General features: G+C 43.1%; 1 protein-coding gene across 1 annotated transcript in view; it reads left to right on the top strand.

Moving 5' to 3' along the window:
- The window catches only part of LOC119967133 (prolyl endopeptidase-like), a 160,278-nt gene that overhangs the window by 111,267 nt on the left and 29,262 nt on the right, over positions 1-19,749 (top strand). The window contains exon 12 of the mRNA XM_038799252.1: positions 12,641-12,735. Coding sequence (XP_038655180.1) covers positions 12,641-12,735 — 95 coding nt within the window. The remainder of the gene's footprint in view (positions 1-12,640; positions 12,736-19,749) is intronic.

Below are 19,749 nucleotides of genomic sequence, written 5' to 3' on the forward strand. Positions count from 1 at the left end.
GTGATGGCAAGCTAAGAGTTTGATGCATTGGTCTGGGTTTTTCAGTCAGCAACAAAGGAATAGCATTCACCGCTCACTAAACTGACAGCTACCCGCATGTTTTTTGCAACCTTTCGAGTGGAGATGAACTCTAATCTAGTGAGGTGCCCTCTATAGGTGCTATGTGTAAGCAGGGCACAAGATGAAGCAAGGGAGCTGCGTGTTTCCCGGTACTTGCAGCGCCGAGAAACAAGTCTATAAAACATCCCCTGCATTAAATAAGGGTCTTTATCGGGGGACGTGCGGCCAAGGCCGCACATAGCCCTGTTTTCTACATCGAGCTCTGCTCACCGAAACTCCGCAATATAGCAAGAGATTAGGATGCCATTTTTTGACATCCTGATCTCCAAGCCTCACGACATGACCCCTGACCCCCCCCCCACCTCCAGGTGCACTATGGGAGATCCCCTGTCCTGCACCCACCACCCGCATTCCTCCCAACACCCGTGCAGGGCACCCCCAGCCCAATCGCCAGTGCGCACAAGATGCCATCTTGGCAGTGCCAACCTGGCACCCTGCAGTGCCCTGCCAACTAGGAGTGCCACCTGGGCACCTTGCCTTTGCCAGCGTGGCACCAGCAGTGCTACCCTGCCCAAAGAGCATTCACCTGGGGGCCTCTGATCCCCTTGGAGACCCCCATGAGTGCCTGACTAGTCTCCGTTTGTGGAGACAAGTACTGAATGACGCTCACCTAAGGTCTCCTAAACGAAGGGGATAGATCCTTCGAGAAACTGCATATTAACTCGCTGTCTCGTTCTAATGTGCAGATTTGCAAGACGTTGCGAGCCAGGTAAATCCCGGAAGTGGGGTCTCCTGGTTTCTATCAGCTACACTGCGACGCAATGAACTGCTTTTCCGGTGCAGCATGGCCGTTGGATCGTGCCCCAAGGCTATTCAAACAATAGATTGAAATTTTTGCTAGAACACGCCAAATCCAAACCAGAAAGTACAAACCAAAAACCAGTTAGCTTTTAGTCATGTACCGAAAGCAAAATTAAAATTGGGAACGAAAGTTGGATTGAGAAAATTAAAAGGCAGTCAAAGTAAAAGAAAAAATGTACATGGGAAAACAATCTGGGACTCTTGGAAAAAAAGGAATGAGACTCCCCACTTACAAAATTAAATGGGTGGATATGGAGGGGATGTTTCCTCTTTTGGGAGAATCTAGAACAAGGGTTCCCATTTAAAAATGAGGGGTCATCTACTTCACTCACTGTCGTGAGCCATTGGAACTCTTGTCCTGAAAAGGGGTGGAAGCAGAGTCTTTGAATATTTTTAAGACAGAGGTGGCAATGTTATTTGTAAGCATGAGGGTGATGCACTAATCTACACTAATCCCACTTCCCAGCACTTGGCCCATAGCCTTGAATGTTGAAAAATGAAAATCGCTTATTGTCACAAGTAGGCTGCAAATGAAGTTACTGTGAAAAGCCCCTGATATGCTTGCTTATTATGACATTTCAAGTGCTCAAAAAAAGTACTTTTTAAAGATTGTGAGGTTTCCTGCCTCAACTACCCTCCCAGGCTGTCAGTCCAGATTCCCACCACCCTCTGGATGAAAAATGTTTTCCTCAAATCCCCTCTAAACCTCCAGCCTTTAACCTTAAAATTATGCCCTCTTGTTACTGACCTTTCAACTAAGGGGAACAGCTGCTTTCTATCCACCCTGTCCAATGCCCTCATAATACACCTCAACCAGGTCCCCTCTCAACCTTCTCTGATCCAAAGAAAACAATTTGAGCTTATCCAACCTTTCTTCATAGCTAAACTGCCCAAGCAACATCCTGGTAACAATTCATATCTGAAACTCGTTTTACCAAATGTTCTCTCAGTCCACCTTTGGGAAGATTGAGAAAATTCTCATGGAAAAGGCACAAATATCCATCCTGAGTTGTGCTATATATAGTTAAATATTAGTATTATGGGCACACCTCTAAAGGTAAAATATTCAACTGCTTCTGTGAGTAACTAACACTGCTGTACCTGTGTGAACATCTAAACCAAGACTTTTAATGCCATTGCCTATTTTTTTTTAAATCTGGAATTGTTTTTAGCTGATAGTTGATATGCCTTGCTGTGCAGAAAAAAACCTGTTTCTCACTTCCTCTGGCTGATTAGTTTAAAGTACCACTCTATTTGCACTGTGTAAAAGACCCTTCAATTTTTGATCAGGCTATTGCAGTCAAGCAAGCCATTCATTTCCGAAGTGTCGAAATGTTTACTGAATTGGAAGTGAAGTAAATGTAATATCATCTCATTCAGCTTGCAATTGTAAGAAAGCAGGCAGTCTTGAAGGTGTTGGCATATTCCAGTTCAGAAGAAAAGGTGCTTAGTTTCTCCACTTCTGCTATCTCAAATTCACCATAAAGAAACAACTCTAAAACAAAAGTCTTATAACACAAATTAAATGCTCCAATTTTGTATTTTAGAAATTAATGTGATTATTCCTTTGCGTTATTATGCAGAAACAAATGGTAAGTCCTAAGATTTCAGTCAGGTTAATGATGCCATTAGTTTGTGGTTCATAGACGAGATAAGGATTCCCTGTTTTCCCAGAAAAATTAAGACTTGGGCCTTCTTTCGATCAGGTACAGTGGAAACTATCCTTTTGAAAGAGGTATTCATCTTTGCTTTGAATATCATTATCTGATTCCACGAACAGGCTCAAGTGTTTAATCTTGTTGATTATCTAATTAGTACATTTAAAATTCCTTTCTCAGACTCCTAATTGAACATGAATAGCATTCTTAAGTGGGAAATGAGAAATGCTACAATTTACATCTAACGCAACAGAGACTAGGCACAATTGCTAAAATGTGCTGCATGATAAATTGCCATTGCAAAGGGGTGAAGAGGAAGGTTATAATTTGTCCTTCAGTTTTTTGATAAGTTGATTCCCAGATCGTTGGTTGCGAGAGGCAATGTCACCATTAACTTGTAAAAAGGAAAACTCTGGAGAGTAATCACCTTTTTATAACTCAGCCACGTGACTAATATACTATCCAAGAAATTAGCATACACTTCTATACAAAGTAATAAACGCAGAACACACAAAGGTATTCCTCACATTTAAATTTGTGAATAATGTTCCTGGTCCAGTATTTAATGAGTATAGTTAGTCATGCTTGAGTGTAAATCACAAATCATATGAAAGGATAGATCGACCTTGATTATAATTTGAGGTGATCTGATAGGCAAACCGTCACTGAAGCTTAGCTGTACAGTACCCTAGTGAAGTAAATAAGAATGCAATCAACTTTTAAATGATTATAGATATTCGAACATCCAAAGGTATGGAAGAAATTGAGGGAGAACATTTTCTGTTCACCACAATGTTTCCTTTTTAACCCTCTTATTTCAGCTCGTAAGCCGAGGTTTCTATATAATACTCTGTGTGTGTATATACGATCTCTGTAAAATGCTCTGAAAAAACTAGTACTTCACAGTTTTAGTATAAAGATGATGTGGAGATGCCGGCGTTGGACTGGGGTGAGCACAGTAAGAAGTCTTACCACACCAGGTTAAAGTCCAACAGGTTTGATTCAAACACGAGCTTTCGGAGCGCAGCTCCTGTTCGGGTTCATTCCTCTTCATTTACCTGAGGAAGGAGCTGCGCTCCGAAAGCTCGTGTTTGAATCAAACCTGTTGGACTTTAACCTGGTGTTGTAAGACTTCTTACTTAGTACAAAGGTATAAAGGCTAGAAGGTAATAAAAGAACATTTTTTTAAAAGTAGAATATCAGTAACAGACTTTGGAAAATTGCCCTGCAAAGGAATGAAATGTAGGATCTAGTTAGAATTATGTTTTTATGGGAGATATATCAATGGTGGAAGTGAAAATGTAAAGGAAGATATCGAAAAATTGTGAGAACTGGCTGTGGAAAGGGATTAATTCAGAAACCCTCAATAGCATTAGAATAAGGGTGGCACAGGGGTTAACACTGCTGCCTTGCAGCACCAGAGGCCTGTTTTCGATTCTGACCTCAGGTGACTATCTGTGTGGGGTTTGCATATTCTCCCTGCATGGGTTTCCTCCCACAGTCCAACGGTGTGCAGATTAGGTGGATTGACCAGACTAAACATTGCCCCTTAGTGTCCAAACGTTAGGTCGGGTTACGGGGATGGGGCAGAGGATTGGACATAGGTGGAGTGTTCTTTCCGAGGATTGGTGCAGACTCGATGTGCCGAATGGCCTCCTTCTGCACTGTCAGAATTTTATGAAATGAATAAATCGTTGGATACTGAGATGCACCATAAGCTGTGGTGCAAATCAGAGAGGCAGTGGCAGAAACTCTAATCGCAATTTTTCAGCCCGTTTAGTGGATCCAGAGGCTAGCCAACTTAACACTTGTGATCCCCACAGAGACCTTTTAAAGATAAATGAATTTCCCCGTGCCTTTTAGAACTGAGTAAGAAGTCTTACAACACCAGGTTAAAGTCCAACAGGTTTGTTTCAAACACGAGCTTTCGGAGCACGGCTCCTTCTTCAGGTGAACTGAACTGAAGTTCAGAACTGAACTGAAGCACGCAATTTTGCTTTCAAAAGTTTTGCTGAAATAAACTAAATCAACACTGATCAAACATTAATTAATAAGTTGCATCAAACAAAGAAAGGGTACTTCACATTTACTAACGTACACAATCGAATTATGCCTCTTACACACTGACTCACTTCTGGCAGATATGCAGCATTACAGGAACTGACCCATAGTCACTCACAGCTCTTCAGCAAAGGTCACTTCTCCCCATCATTCCATGTCTGAATCTTATAGATTTATCGAACTGCTACAATTCAGAAGGAGGTCCTTTGGCCCATCGAGTCTGCACCTACCATCCAAAAGAGTCGGCCCAACCAGGCTTCTGCCCTGTCCTTGCAATCCCAAATCCCCACCTAACCTGCACATCCCTGGAAACGAAGAGCAATTTTGCATGGTCAATCCACCTAACCTGCAGATCTTTGGACTGTGGGAGGAAACTGGAGCACCCGGAGGAAACCCACGCAGGAACAACTAGAAAGTGCAAACTCCTCACAGTCACCCAAGGCTGGAATTGAACCCAGGACCCTGGCGCTGTGAGCCAGCTGTGCTAACCCCTGTGCATCACTGCACTCCCTGTTAAAAGTTCTCCAGATCTGATTATCACTTCACACTTGATGATTCCCTGTTCCTTAAATCTTCCAAGAGCCCTCCTGTTCTGTTACCTTTTGAACAGAAGACAGCCAAACTCTGAAGCTTCCTGCTCGCTTGTTAACAGTTATTCCCTGCGTTTCCACAGCAATAGTCCTTTGTTTCTTTGCCTCAAACAGCAGCTGTCTTTGTTCTGAGAAATACTGTGGAAAGGTGTTAAAACTGCACTTGACACATCATTGAACCCCCCCCCCCCCCCTCCCCCAGGCTTTTGAGTTAAAGGTACATTTCAAAACATAACCATCTTGTAAAGTTCTGCATTCATGATGCACTTTAGTCAAGAATTCAACCTGCAGATCACATTGTCTAATAATATAGCAGTTATATTGTCATGGAAATAGAAAAGTGAGAGGCAATCTCATTGATTCTGAAGGTACTTGATAGTGTAGACACTGAGAGATGGTTTCCGCTGGTTGGAGAATCTAAAACGAAGTAACAGGATAAGGGGACAATCATTTAGTATTGAGATGAGAAGACGTTGTTTCACTCAAAGGGTTGTGCATTTTTGGGGTCTCGGAAACAAAGGATATGTAGTGGGCAGGAATGTGAAGTTGAAGCCCAAGATTAGCCGTGAATGTTGGAGCAGGCTTGACATACAGTTTGATCTATTCCTGCTCCAATTTCTTGTATTCTGATATTCTAATATCTGGTCTGGATAAATCATTCTAAATCACATACAATAATCCTTGACAGCCAGATGGATTTGTTGAAGGTGGGGCATGTTTATCAAAGTTGTGCTCTTCAATATAACCTAGTTTATGGTCTGCACCAATTGTCATGGAAAGCATTGCTTTTGGCTACTGATTTTAAAACAAATAATTTTTAAGACTGTTTTGGTCTGTATGTTATTCTTACCACAACTTTGTTTGCACTACTGTGGTCTGTATGTTATTATTCTTACCACAACTTTGTTTGCACTACTGTGGTCTGTATGTTATTATTCTTACCACAACTTTGTTTGCACTACTGTGGTCTGTATGTTATTATTCTTACCACAACTTTGTTTGCACTACTGGCACGTTTTTCGGGCTCCACCAGATATTTATCTTGTGTTCAGCATTCAGGGCCAGAACCGTACAAGCTCTACTTCCTTCCAAGCCAAAGTCTGATTTTAACTGTACCATGCAGTATTGCCCAGGGATTGAACTAAAATTATTCCAGTTGCAATTAGATGAGCCCTCACTTGTCCTCCTAGACAGGTTTAAACTGTTGGTCAGCTTTGCTAAAATTAAAGGCTACACAGGGTGGCACATGCTGCCTCACAGCGCCAGGTACCTGGCTTCAATTCAACCTTGGGTCATGTTGCTCCTGGCCCACATGTACCTCCTACCCGTCCACAAAGCAGTCCTCATCCCCCTTGAACTGTGTTAAATGGAATATTTAAAAATAGCAGCCACTTTTAGAGAACAGCTTTGTTGCCTGTGAGTCCCCGCTGCCCCCTCACTAATCCCATCTCTTAAAACTAGAAAAGGGAAGGTTGGAAGTGACTTGAGGTCACATTTGGGAGTGTTCATTTTGAATCCCACCCAACCGAAACCCACCAAGTTTTAGGGGTTAAAGACCCCCCCCCCCACCCCCAAATGTCACTGTTGGTTCACAATTCTTGGAAGCTTTTCGAGGGGGATCAATAATCGTGGCCAAGTCCATTTTCCGATTTTCAGCTGCTCCCCACAAATATATCTGAAGTGCATTTTCCTTTTCTCCTTTGGTGATGGATATCCTAGGACAAAGAAAAATTGCATTAGCATGTAGTCACTGTTGGATGCTAGACAAACTTAGAAATCAGCTTGCACACGACAAGGTTACACAAACAGCAGTAAAATAAATGACCAGTAAGTTTGTTTTGATTGTGTGGGTTAGGAGATAAATGTTGGTCAGGACACAGAAATACAATATGGCACCTTTTATATCCCCTGAATAGTCTGACAGTACCTCAGTTGGATTGGATTTGTTTTATTGTCACGTGTTCTGAGGTACAGTGGAAAGTATTGTTCTGCGTACAGTCCAGACAGACCATTCCATACATGAAATAAAATATAGGAGATACATAAATACATCGGCACAGGCAACATGTGAGCATACGGAGTACACTACTACTCAGTAGAGAAGATGTGTGAAGAGATCAGTTCAGTCCATAAGAGGGTCATTCAGGAGTCTGGCAACAGTGGGGAAGAAGTGGTTTTTGAACCTGTTAGTGCGTGTTCTCAGACTTTTGTATCTTCTGCCGATGGAAGAAGTTGGAAAACTGAATAACCCGGTTGGGAGGAGTTTTTGATTATGCTGCCTGCTTTCCCAAGGCAGCGAGAGGTGTAGACAGAGTCAATGAATGGGTTTGTGTGATGGACTGGGCTATGTTCACGACTCTCTTAGTTTATTACGGTCTTGGGCCAAGCTGTTGCCATACTAGGCTTTGATGCAGCCAGATAGGATGCTTTCCATGGTGCATCTGTAAAAATTGGTAAGAGTCAATGTGAATATGCTGAATTTCCTTTGTTTCCTGAGGAAGTATAGGCGCTGTTGTGCTTTTTTGGTGGTAGTGTCGACATGGGTGGACCAGGACATATTGTTGGTGATGTGCATACCTAGGAATTTGAAGCTGTCAACCATCTCCACCTCAGCACCATTGATGCAAACAGGGGTGTGTATGATACTTTGCTTCCTGAAGTCAATGAGTTGAAGCCAAATTTTGCCAACAGTAGTGTGTGTATAGGGAGTATAGTAGGTTAAAGCTGTGTCCAAAAAACACCCTTCACAGTACAGTGTTTTTCATTCAATGGCTGTAATTGAGGCTTGAACCAATAATTTTCTGACTCAGATGAAAGTGTGGACACAAATTAATTAAAGAAAAATGAAGGCTTTGACAATATAATTAAAGTTAGACATAAAACATAATGGGCGGAATTCTCCTCCCCCCCCCCCCCCCCCCCCCCCCCCCCCACACGCCGGGTGGGAGAATCGGCGGGGCGCCGAGCGAGTCCCGGCACCCGCACGCGATTCTCCCACCCCCTCCCCAAACCGGCGGGGCAAGGTTCACGGCTGACCGCTGGGAGAATCGCGACTCGCCTTTAATAACGGGCAAGCGGCGATTCTTCAGCCTGGATGGGCCGAGCGGCCTGTCCAACACGACAGGTTCCCACCGGCGACGTCCACACCTGGGGCAGCAGGGTAGCATGGTGGTTAGCATAAATGCTTCACAGCTCCAGGGTCCCAGGTTCGATTCCCGGCTGGGTCACTGTCTGTGTGGAGTCTGCACGTCCTCCCCGTGTGTGCGTGGGTTTCCTCCGGGTGCTCCGGTTTCCTCCCACAGTCCAAAGATGTGCGGGTTAGGTGGATTGGCCATGCTAAATTGCCCGTAGTGTCCTAATAAAAGTAAGGTTAAGGGGGGGTTGTTGGGTTACGGGTATAGGGTGGATACGTGGGTTTGAGTAGGGTGATCATGGCTCGGCACAACATTGAGGGCCGAAGGGCCTGTTCTGTGCTGTACTGTTCTATGGTCGCTGCCGGCGGGAACACTGGGGGGGTGGGGGGCAGCCTGTGTGAGGGGGGGGGAAACCTGCACCAGGGGGGCCTCAAAAGGGTTCTGGCCAGCGGTCGGTGCCCACCAATCGGCGGGCCGGCCTCTCGCCCCCGCGAGATCCATCTAACATCTTCTTGCAGGGCGGCCGCGGGGAGGACGGCATGCGCGGGTGATGTCATTTACGCGGCGCCAAGGCCCGGCACGCGTACATGACGCGGCGCCACTGCTAGCCCCTCGGGGATGGGAGAATAGGGGGCTGGGAGCGGCCTCCGACGCCGGAGTGAAACACTCCAGTTTTTACTCCGGCTTCGGGACTTAGGGCGCGATTCTCCGCAAATGCGAAGAGTCGTAAAGGCTGCCGTGAAACTGGCCGTGTTTCACGGCAGCCTCCGCGCCCCCTCCTGGGACCCGATTCTCCTCCCCGGTCGGGGCTAGCAGCGGGGCCCCGTGAACCACGGCATCGCAGGCTTAGTGACTGTCGCTAAGCCCGGGTGCCAAAGGTCACGGCGGCTGACGCGCACGATGACGTCAGCCGCGCATGCGCTGATTGGACGGCTCCAACCTGCGCATGCGCGGATGACGTCATCACGCATATGCGTCAAACCCGTCATGCCCCTCAGCCGCCCCGCGGACTGATCCAGCGGGGCGGCGGAGGAACAAAGAGTGCGCTGGTTTAGGACCCGTTGCCCGCGATCGGTGCCCACCAATCGCGGGGCCCATGCCACCCTTGGCACGTCCGTGGTGCGGCCGTGCCAATCGGTGCCATGGTTGTCGGGAACGGAACTTTGCGGCCGTTTTCACGAATGGTGAGAGCAGGTGTGTTTGCGTTCGTGAAAACGGCCGTAAAGGCCTGGGAACTCGGCCCATCGGATAGGGGAGAATCGTTGTTTGTCGTAAAAAAACGGCGAGCAGCGATTCGTGTCGTGGGGCGGCCGTGGGGAGGGGAGAATAGCGGGAGGTCGGGAAAAATGTCGGGAAGGCCCTACCGCTATTCTCCGACCCGTCGTGGGGGGCGGAGAATCGCGCCCTTAGTCTCCCGATGGGAGAATTGCACCCAACATTTGTAACATTTCTAATAATATGTACTTCACTAATATTTTTAAGTCATTGGCTTTGATCTTCTAATGTTTTTCGAAAGAAATGTCAGTATTGTATATTATATTTGATGAACAGGTTTGATTTCTATTTAGCACTGGCATATTAAAGTAGATAATTATTGAATGTGGGATCTCCTTTATGAAACATAGATTTCTCAGGGATATATTCATTGAACATCTGTGTACATGAAGTTAATATAAACATTGACTGTACTCTTCAAAGACATGAGGCATTTTGAAGATTCTATGACCTTTGAGAAATGTATAAAGGTTTCATGTGACATTTCCATCAGTGATATTCTGTATCTGCGCATTCTGTCTTTGGGGAATATCACCAAAAAACTGCATGGTTATTCCTTTGTGCAGGTCTTCCACATCATTTTATCATCAGAATGTCTAGATGTGAGTGAAATGCCAATGCATTTTGATTAACCAGATACCTGTGGTATGTGCTCAAAATTGATTTTAATTTATTTATTGACAAAATCCAAATTTAATATTTGTGCTTAAAAGAAAATTTAATTTAATGATTGCTCATGATTCCAGTTATAGTTTAGAAAGTTGTTTCAAACATTTTTTTCCCCAGGTTTTCTCTGCTCTTCTTGTAAAAGGCCAGAATTTAGGATATTCCACATGGCTGACAGCATTTCAATACTTACTTATTCTCCACAAGATACATACAGATGAGCAAGGCCATTCAATCATTTGTTAACTCATCCATTTAGAAGATGGGATCATGCTTTTCCTCTCATTGCTTCATTTAACTGTATCGTGAATTAATTTAGTACCTGACCCAGAAGATCATTCAAAGTGGTGATCATTCTGTGAAAAGAAATTGTTTCTGGAATCTAACTTCAGTTACCCTTTCACCAATTGTAACACATTTCTCTCCCAATCTTGTGTCTAACTGGGATAGGGTAGTGCTCCAAATTTATCTTATTTCTGTTGTTTTAGTATTTTGTCAATGTTAAACGGTCCTCTTTCAGTTGCTATCTTAAAGGCTTGAAGTGTCTGAGTTTCTCCAGTTTTTTCCCTCAACTTGATCCTTTTGATGTCAGGTGCTTGGATAATGTGTGAACGTAGATAGAGTGCTGGCAGATTCTATATCCATGTACATACCCAAAATCCACTGTCATGCTGGCTGATCTTTTTATGTTTTCCATTCCCTGTCCTGGATGCTGTTTCAATTTTCCTGCTACAACATTGTCCTCCATCTGAAATCAGATAACTTAATATATGTGGGATCTTCAGTCTGTTTGATGCTACACTCCCTTTAGACGCACGTGTTTGTGGAAAATGGGCAATACTTTTAAAACAAAATAGAGAATGGACACTGCTTTTGAAACAACATGAAGTTGATAGGTTCTGTCAACGTATATAGAACCACACAAGCTAACCTGCGTGTCTGGATGAAACATAAAATGTAAATGACCTTTCGAGACATTTAATTGAGAAAGTATTAGAATCATAGAATTAGAGCAGAAGAAGGCCATTCAACCCATTGAGTCTGCACAGGCCCTTGGAAAGAGCACCCTACTTAGGCCCATGCCTCTACCCCATCCCAGTGATCTCACCTAACGTTTTCGGGCAATTTAGCATGGCTAATCCACCCAACCTGCACATTTTTGGACTGTGGGAAGAAACCGGAGCACCCGGAGGAAACCCACGCAGACATTGGGAGAAAGTGAAAACTCCACACAGACAGTCACCCAAGGCTGGAATTGAACCCGGGTCCCTGGAGCTGTGAGGCAGCAGTGCTAACCACTGTTCCACCGTGCCGCCCATTAAAATAGAATAAATTGTTCCTGTGGATTAATGGCTACCATTATCCAAATAGTTCCAGAACCCCGTTCACAATGGACCTGGAGACTTGTTAAGTTTGAAGTGGAATTCCAAAGAATGGATGCAAGAAGAATTCCATTCTATCACAAGGATAATGTCGATGGGTGAAACTTTGTCACATAACAGAAACCAAAAGAACATTTACTAAGACACATTTTTGAGAGTTCAGACCAGCAAGGGAACAGGACCCTGTCTAGAATCCATCAGGAGGCAGAGAATTCAGACCGGCATCTACCTAGCAGTTAATTGTTTCAGACTGGCATCCACCTCGCAGGGATTTGACTGCACGACTGGAGTGAGACTTGAGGAACCTGCTACTGCAAGCAGTAAGCCACCTTGAATTGATCTTCATAAATCTCCAATCTATATTTCTTCAGTTGACCAAAAAGTCAATCACAGGCCTGCAACACTTCAAAACCTCATCTCCCAAGTGCGACAAGTCCAAAGATGCACTTAAGTGTATTCTTTCTATTTTGTAATTACCTTTTATTGGGGGGGGGGGGGGGGGGTTGTTGCTGTGAATCCATTTTGGATGTTGAATAATGAACATTTATCCTTTTTAAAACTCTGTGAGAAAACCTGTAATATTCTGCTTTTGAGAGTTACAGTACTCAAGAATAAAACACAAAAACACACCTATCTTCAGTCACTTGAGAGGTGGAGAAACGAGGCACCATCCTACCATCTCTTCCCTTGTCCGTGTAATGTTGCAACCGGTTTCACCTACACCACTATCAGAGAATCTGCTTATAGTCCATGCGTAACTTTATTTGGCACAGTCAGTAATGTTTTGAGTCATACCCTTTTTACTAGTTTTCTTTTTCAATATATTTATCAAGATGGCAATATCTGGAAAGAAACTAAAATGTTGTTGAATGACTTTTGTTTGTGCAGTCGTCAGTTCTGGAAACAATGTAGCAAATGATCGTAGAATTTAAGACGTTCTTTTCAATCTACAGTGTTTCAAGGCTTATTTTTGTGAAGCATCTGGGTGGTGTTTTAGCTGTTGCTAATATCAGAGGAGGAGGAGAATATGGAGAGAGCTGGCATAAAGGTAAGTCAGTAACCTATGTATAGGTATGGTGTACAAACTGTTGGTTTCAAACATTTGTTTACTCTTGCATATTGAACTGATCTTTAAACCTTATTTTTAATTGTGCAACCAACTTAATCCTTAATTATGTAGGAAACAGGTGCAGTGGAAGGAATACATACTGGGACATATTGGACTGATTTTGAATAATGTTAACATATTATTTGCATTTGGCAGCAATCCGGTTTTCTACATTGTCTCCCAGTGGAAGTCCCTTCATATTCCGATTTATCTTCTTTTGCTAAGCAATTCTGAATCTATCTAAACATATCACCTTGTCATGATCCTTAATCTTCTGAATCTGAATAAATAGCTTTTCAGGATCCAAGCAAGCTATGAGATTACCTTTTCAAAAAGATTACCTTCACTGTAGTTATTGTCTCAAAGAATTTCAATAGATTTATAATACAACACTTTTACTCCAAAAACCATTCTGAGATATCGAAACTCTTTTTAAATTTTTATTTATGGCATCTCTTAAAATGCTCATCAGCATTTTGCCTCAGTGCATTTTAATCTAACAGCCTTTTAGTTCCCAGACTTGTGGCTTTTGAATATTGCAACTGCATTTATTGTCCTTGGTTACTTAGAGAGATCTGCAAAAGTTATCAGTGAAGTAATTTCTGACGTCACTGTTTGCTTGGATTGCTTGTTAATTGACTTTGTTTTCCTTGTGAATTTATGATTTGTTTATTCATATTGATCATGCCATCTGTATTTGTTCCCGTTACATATTCCTACAAACATTTGTAAACAACTTTTAAAATAGAGTAGTTGGCATTGTGATTACTTCTGCATTCTCCATTATACTCTATTGATACTAGTTGATGTTTTTCATATGTGGAAAGGTTTCTTTCCGAAGCTTATTTTGTTTAATTATATAACCTATGCAGAATTGTATGAAAGCACTTTCTTCAAAAACCAGAGCATTAGGCAGTTCACAAAAAATGGTAGTTTGTCAAATCCAGTGTGAGGAGCTCTTCACTAATGACAGCAAGAGACTTCACTGTTATGTTCTGTCTTTTTTTGCAATGAAAACTGCCAGTGTTTGATATAATTACTTCTCTGAAAACGATAGCAACATCTGGAGATAACACGTGCAGAATAACATGAAAGCCAGAAGTTGCTGACAGTGATTCTACATGTCTTCAGAGGTTACGCAGTTAAGGAACCACCCTTCCTCAGAATAGAATCAATGGGAAATTATTGAATTAACGAGAATTGCTGCTGCTCTGCTATTAGTTTCAAATCTTAAATAATTGAATCGAATTTATTTATATATAAACATGAAGTTGTGCAGTTATGCTTCATTTTTAATTTATTTGTGTAAGCACTCAGCTTTCTACACCATCTAACTATTTCCCAATAGTGTCTTTGGATATTCGTGGCTTTCCGACATTACGACAAGCACCACAAGTAATTGAAAGTAATTGACTGCAAGTATCTTGGCTGAGACATCTTGAAATTGCAAATGGTGCAATATAGATGCCAGTTTTCCTCCTTGATGTAATTCTCGATATAAGGGATTCCCATGATCCTGTAGCATTTCTGATGTATTATTATATTTCCACTTCTTGTGCAGTGCCTGAATGGAAAATCAATTTTTGTGGTCTACTTAAATGTTCTAATTGCTCTGCATGTTCCTGTTTCCAAGCACCATGAGATCATTGAGCAGTTCAATTAAAGTGCTTGACATCCTCAAATGTAGCAAGCATTAGCAGTCATGTGGTGTTTTTTTACCAAATAGTTCAAAATATTCCCTGGCAAATATTAACTAGCTCTGTAAATTGGTATTGGTTGTTTTTCAAAATTAATAAAAAAATGTTTGACTTGCTTAAGACCACAAGCCTTCCAGATCCTGATGCAGTCATTCAGACAGTTGAGCTTTATTTGATCGGTGAAGTTAAGAAGTAGCTTAGAAGCACTGTCTTAGAAGTAAGAAATAGCCATTAAGCCTGATAAACCAGTAATTTTTCCAAAACTCCCTTCTACTTGTCCATCCCTTCCATTTTCACCTTTCCATAAATCTTGAATCTGTTTCATTGTGTTATGAAAATAAAGGATTTATACTTGCATTGGTAAACATTAGAAATAAAGCACAGTTTTAAGTGACTTTAATGTTTCTGTGCCTGAATGAGTAAAACCTAGAGTGAGATTGTATGGATGGGGGTTGGTAAGTTCCAACTGTTTCTATTATGCTTAGAGAGGGCTATGGCATGCAAAATTATTAAACCAGCAGTGGCTGCTTAACAACTGGGACCTTATAAGGTAGAGAAGCTTTTAAGTTATAGTGTAGCTGGAGTGTTCACGTGCCGCAGTGGGTAGCACTGGGACTGCGGCGCTGAGGACCCGGGTTCGAATCCCGGCTCTGCGTCACTGTCCGTGTGAAGTTTGCACATTCTCCCCGTGTCTGCGTGGGTTTCACTCCCACAACCCAAAGATGTGCAGGTTAGGTGGATTGGCCACGCTAAATTGCCCCTTAATTGGAAAAAATAAATGGGTACTCTAAAAAAAAATTAAAATTTTAGCGTAGCTAATTTGACTGCAGTTAAAGATAGGTAGTGAGAGAGGGGCCGCTCTCACAGATTTGCCAAAAGGTTTAGAAGGCTAGAGAGGGAACATATATATCTCAGCTTTGCGTTTAGAAAAGCCATGCCATGCAGTCAGTAATGGTTAAGAAAACAAGTGCAGAGATCTGAAGAGCAGCTAGTTTAAAAACTAGAGCCATGATGAGAAGTGTTCAAAAAGTCTGGTGTTAAGAGAACAGAGACTATGGTATGGTTCAGAAGAATTCAAGGAAGAGTAAACAAAGTGTTCTGAGATTTTTTTAAAAATAATTGTAGTAACTAGATTTTAAAGCGGGACAGCAGACGTCAAAGGCAGATGAAATATGTGATGTAATTTTAATACAGTCTGGGAATCAAGAGTTAAAGCAATTGTGAGCAGTTTAGACAGCAGTCAAGACAAACAAATCCTAAAGAAATTGGTGTAAAATCCTGAACTCAAAATTCCTGTCAAAAGTGGAGCAGAAGCTTTGTTTAAAAGTGGCATTTGGAAAAGCTGGTCTGGATTAAGCTGGAAAAGCTGGACGAACCTGCCTCCCATCCATTGACTCCATCTACACCTCCCGCTGCCTGGGGAAAGCGGGCTGCATAATCAAAGACCCTCCCACCCGGCTTACTCACTCTTCCAACTTCTTCCATCGGGCAGGCGATACAGAAGTCTGAGAACACGCACAAACAGACTCAAAAACAGCTTCCCTGCTGTTACCAGACTCCTAAATGACCCTCTTATGGACTGACCTCATTAACACTACACCTGTATGCTTCAGCCACGCCGGTGCTTATGTAGTTACATTGTATACCTTGTGTTGCCCTATTATGTATTTTCTTTTATTCCCTTTTCTTCCCATGTACTTAATGATCTGTTGAGCTGCTCGCAGAAAAATACTTTTCACTGTACCTCGGTACACGTGACAATATACAAATCCAATCCAATTAGGAATGCAAACAGCTAAGGGAAAGCATACTTAAAAGATTTGAAAGTGTGTTCTTGGGGAGTGGAGTTTGGAAACTCTTATGTGACAATCATCTAGAGCAGGAGTTCTCAACCTTTTTTAACCCATGGACCCCTTTTCCTCTTAATTTTTTTTTGTGGACCCCCATAGCCATTCCTAGTCCTTATATTTTGTCCGATGACTAAAGTCCATCTACCTTACCGTGAGGTTTGGAAACGGATTAGCGGTATTTTCGTACGTTGCCAAACTTATTCTAATATGAAAAGTAATGAAAAAAACTTTTTACTGACTAAATTGAATTAAATTACTCTAAAAATAACCAATTCATATCAAATATACACAGTTTCTAGTGATTACTGTGTTAAATCATTCATTAAACTTGTCAAGGAGAAACGATGGGTGATTTTCACCTCCGTTTGTTCTAGGTAACTTTAAATTTACGACACTGTCAAATGTAAAGTTTTTTTCTTTTACTTGATTGCCATAAACAATTCATAGCTACATGAATATTTCTACTTTTAGTATTTTAATATGGCGTAGATTACTGTAAAAATGTAATTCTCAGTAATAACAATTGTTCTGAAGTAGAATTGCTCTATGGACCACTAAAATATCACCGTGGACCCCCAATTCGGTATTTTTTTGTGTGGACCCCCAGTAATGTTACATGGACCCCCAGGGTCCATGTGGACCCCGGTTGAGAACCACTGATCTAGAGGGATTCTGAGAGGAAATCCACAGATACTAACTTGGGTTCAGAGCGGAGTGCGTGCACAGGACTACCTGTGTGTAATTGTTAAACTAAGGGCAGAATAAAGGGGAATTATATCATCCAAATATTTCATGTTTAATAAATGTGTTTTTTCCTGTGTTAAAGCTAATTATCTGTCCTGTGACTCTGATTGATAAAGTTGATTAGAAAAAGAAAATGTTGCGGTCTTTTGAGTCATGGTTCCATTCTAGGATCTTCCCTCCCAGCTATAATGTCAACTGGGATCGTAACAATTGGATAAAATGTATTCCTGACTTCTCTTTCCTTACTTTAATGAGTGCTTCTTGGTCTTTGAATTCTTAGGAACAGGAGTATGTCATTCAGCCCATTGACCCTGGTTTGCCATTTAATACGATCATGGCAGACCGGACACTTCAATGCCTTTTATACCCACTATCCCCATAACCTTTTGCGCTATTGTTAATCCGAAATCTATCAATCTCTGCTTTAAATAAACACAATGGGCGGAATGGGAAGGCCCGACGCCATTGTGAAACCTGGAGAGGTTCACGACGGCGTCGGAAGCCTCTCCCGGCCCCCTAGGGGCGATAGGCGGGGCGTACCGGGAAACTCGGCGGCCGTGCCTTGTCCCTGGCTTCAAGGCCTGGCGCGCCAAGAATGACGCCACGGCGGTGCCTAATGACGTCAGCCGCGCATGCACGGGTTGGACAGCTCAAACCCCTGTCTTTCCCCTCAGCCGCCCCGCAAGACGTGGCGGCTTGATCTTGCGGGGCGGCGGAGGGGAAAGAGTGCGTCCCCTTGAGACGCCGGCCCGATCGGGCCCCGATCGCAGGCCAGTCCCCTCCCGAGCACAGTCGCGGTGCTCGATCCCCGATCCGCACCCCCTAGGCCCCACACTTACCTGGCGCGCCATGTTCACGAGGGCAGCGACCAGGTGTGGTTGCTGCCATCGTGGACAGGTCGGGAACGGCAGGCCACTCGGCCCATCCGGGTCAGAGAATCGCGGGCCGCCATGAATTTTGGGGGGGGTGGGAGAATAGCGGGAGGTGCGGGAGCAGACCATCTGCTATTCTCCCACCCATCGTGGTTGCGGAGAATCGCGACCAATGTCTGAGCTTGCACAGCCCACTGGATGGAGAATTTCAAAGATTTGCAACCCTCTGTAAATATATTTCTCCACGTCTCGGTCCTAAGTGGCATTCCCCCCTTTTTTAAATTTGACTGCCCAGCCAAAGGATATGTCACACTACTCCCTGTACTCAAATCCTCCTGTGATAAAGGCCAAGCTGAGACCAGATGTGATGACCACGTGGGGGAGAGGGAGTGTAGCCTTGTAGGCTATTGAACCCCCGGGTGGTTGGGGTCATGGCAGGACAAGGCCGCATGGATGGGGCTTGAAAGGGGCATTCAGCGACCCCATTGCTTGGGAATGGGGGGGGGGGGGGGGGGGGGGGGAGAGGAAGAGTGTTGGTCTGAGATCGGGGTGCCCTTCCGATCTGTGAGGTGCCAGACCTGCTGGCATCTGCAGATCCTGCACACCTCATACACGCGCAGCTTACCCAACCTTCAAAAAGCCGTTTTACTTGTGGGCGGATTGAGATCTGGATCACGCCCAGCTACTCAGCAGGAATCGCACCTTATTTCCTGCCAGAGGCCACACTTCGACATGTTTTGGCAGAATTGCACCCAGTATATTGCATCCTATCCCATGTGTTTTTAATTGCTAATGAACCTTCTTGCGGGACTTTTTCAAAAGCTTTGTTAACGTCCAAATATACTACATCCATCAACTCTCCTTTTATAAATTTTGTTAGCAATTCACCATTATGAATAATTTGCATGGATTGTTTTTACCAATTCCCTTCACAACCTTGAGAAGTTCAGTTGGCAACCTTGAAGTCAATCTTTTTCAGAAAACCCAACTCCGCTTCCTTCTTTTCTAATCCAGTCAGCGTTGCTTACTTCTAGTCTGCCACAGAGATAATATTCCTCCTATGATCAGTTGGCTGTAAATATCTTAGCTGGGACATCTTGAGATTGTGAAAGGTGCAATACAAATGAGATTTTTTTTATCACTTTTACTGCTATAATAAGCATTATATTGTTATATCATTCTCCATTATAATGTTTATATCCCATTCCTGACCCCTATACTATTCTGCTTGTCGCTCATTTCTGAATTTGGGGCCAGGTGGGGATCTTGGGTCCAGCAGGAGTCTGGATGCTACATGTTGATTGGAAAGCAGTATCTGGGATTCAGACGATACTGATTACTGCACTCGGCAAGGATTGCACTATTTCTGTTAAATCATAAAGAGAACCCTATCAAGAATAAAGCAAACGTGGTGAAGTGGAAAAATCTGTAAATGCCATGCCATATGATGGGAAGGGCTGGGAGGTTCTGGCTTGTGGTGAATTCACAATAAGTTACATAGCACTGTCTCACATGCGTGCAGCCTGGAAAAGATTGGAGGTTTAAGCTGATATCTCTGGAATAGAGCAGAACCAAAGTCACTGACACTGGAGAGTGAGCTAGGCCTTTTCAGTAAAAGCTTGTGAAAAATATTCTAATATGTAATGCACAGGTTTCGTGTAGCTTTTTGTTTTAAAAAAAATAAGTTTTAATGTGTTTAACCATTTAATTTGTGACTGGAAAGAAATATAGTACCTGGAACATCTTTGGGGGAAAATAACAACATTACTGACTTTTATATAGCACTTGTAA

This window comes from Scyliorhinus canicula, chromosome 6 (genome assembly GCF_902713615.1).
Source record: "Scyliorhinus canicula chromosome 6, sScyCan1.1, whole genome shotgun sequence".
Classification (NCBI taxonomy): domain Eukaryota; kingdom Metazoa; phylum Chordata; class Chondrichthyes; order Carcharhiniformes; family Scyliorhinidae; genus Scyliorhinus; species Scyliorhinus canicula.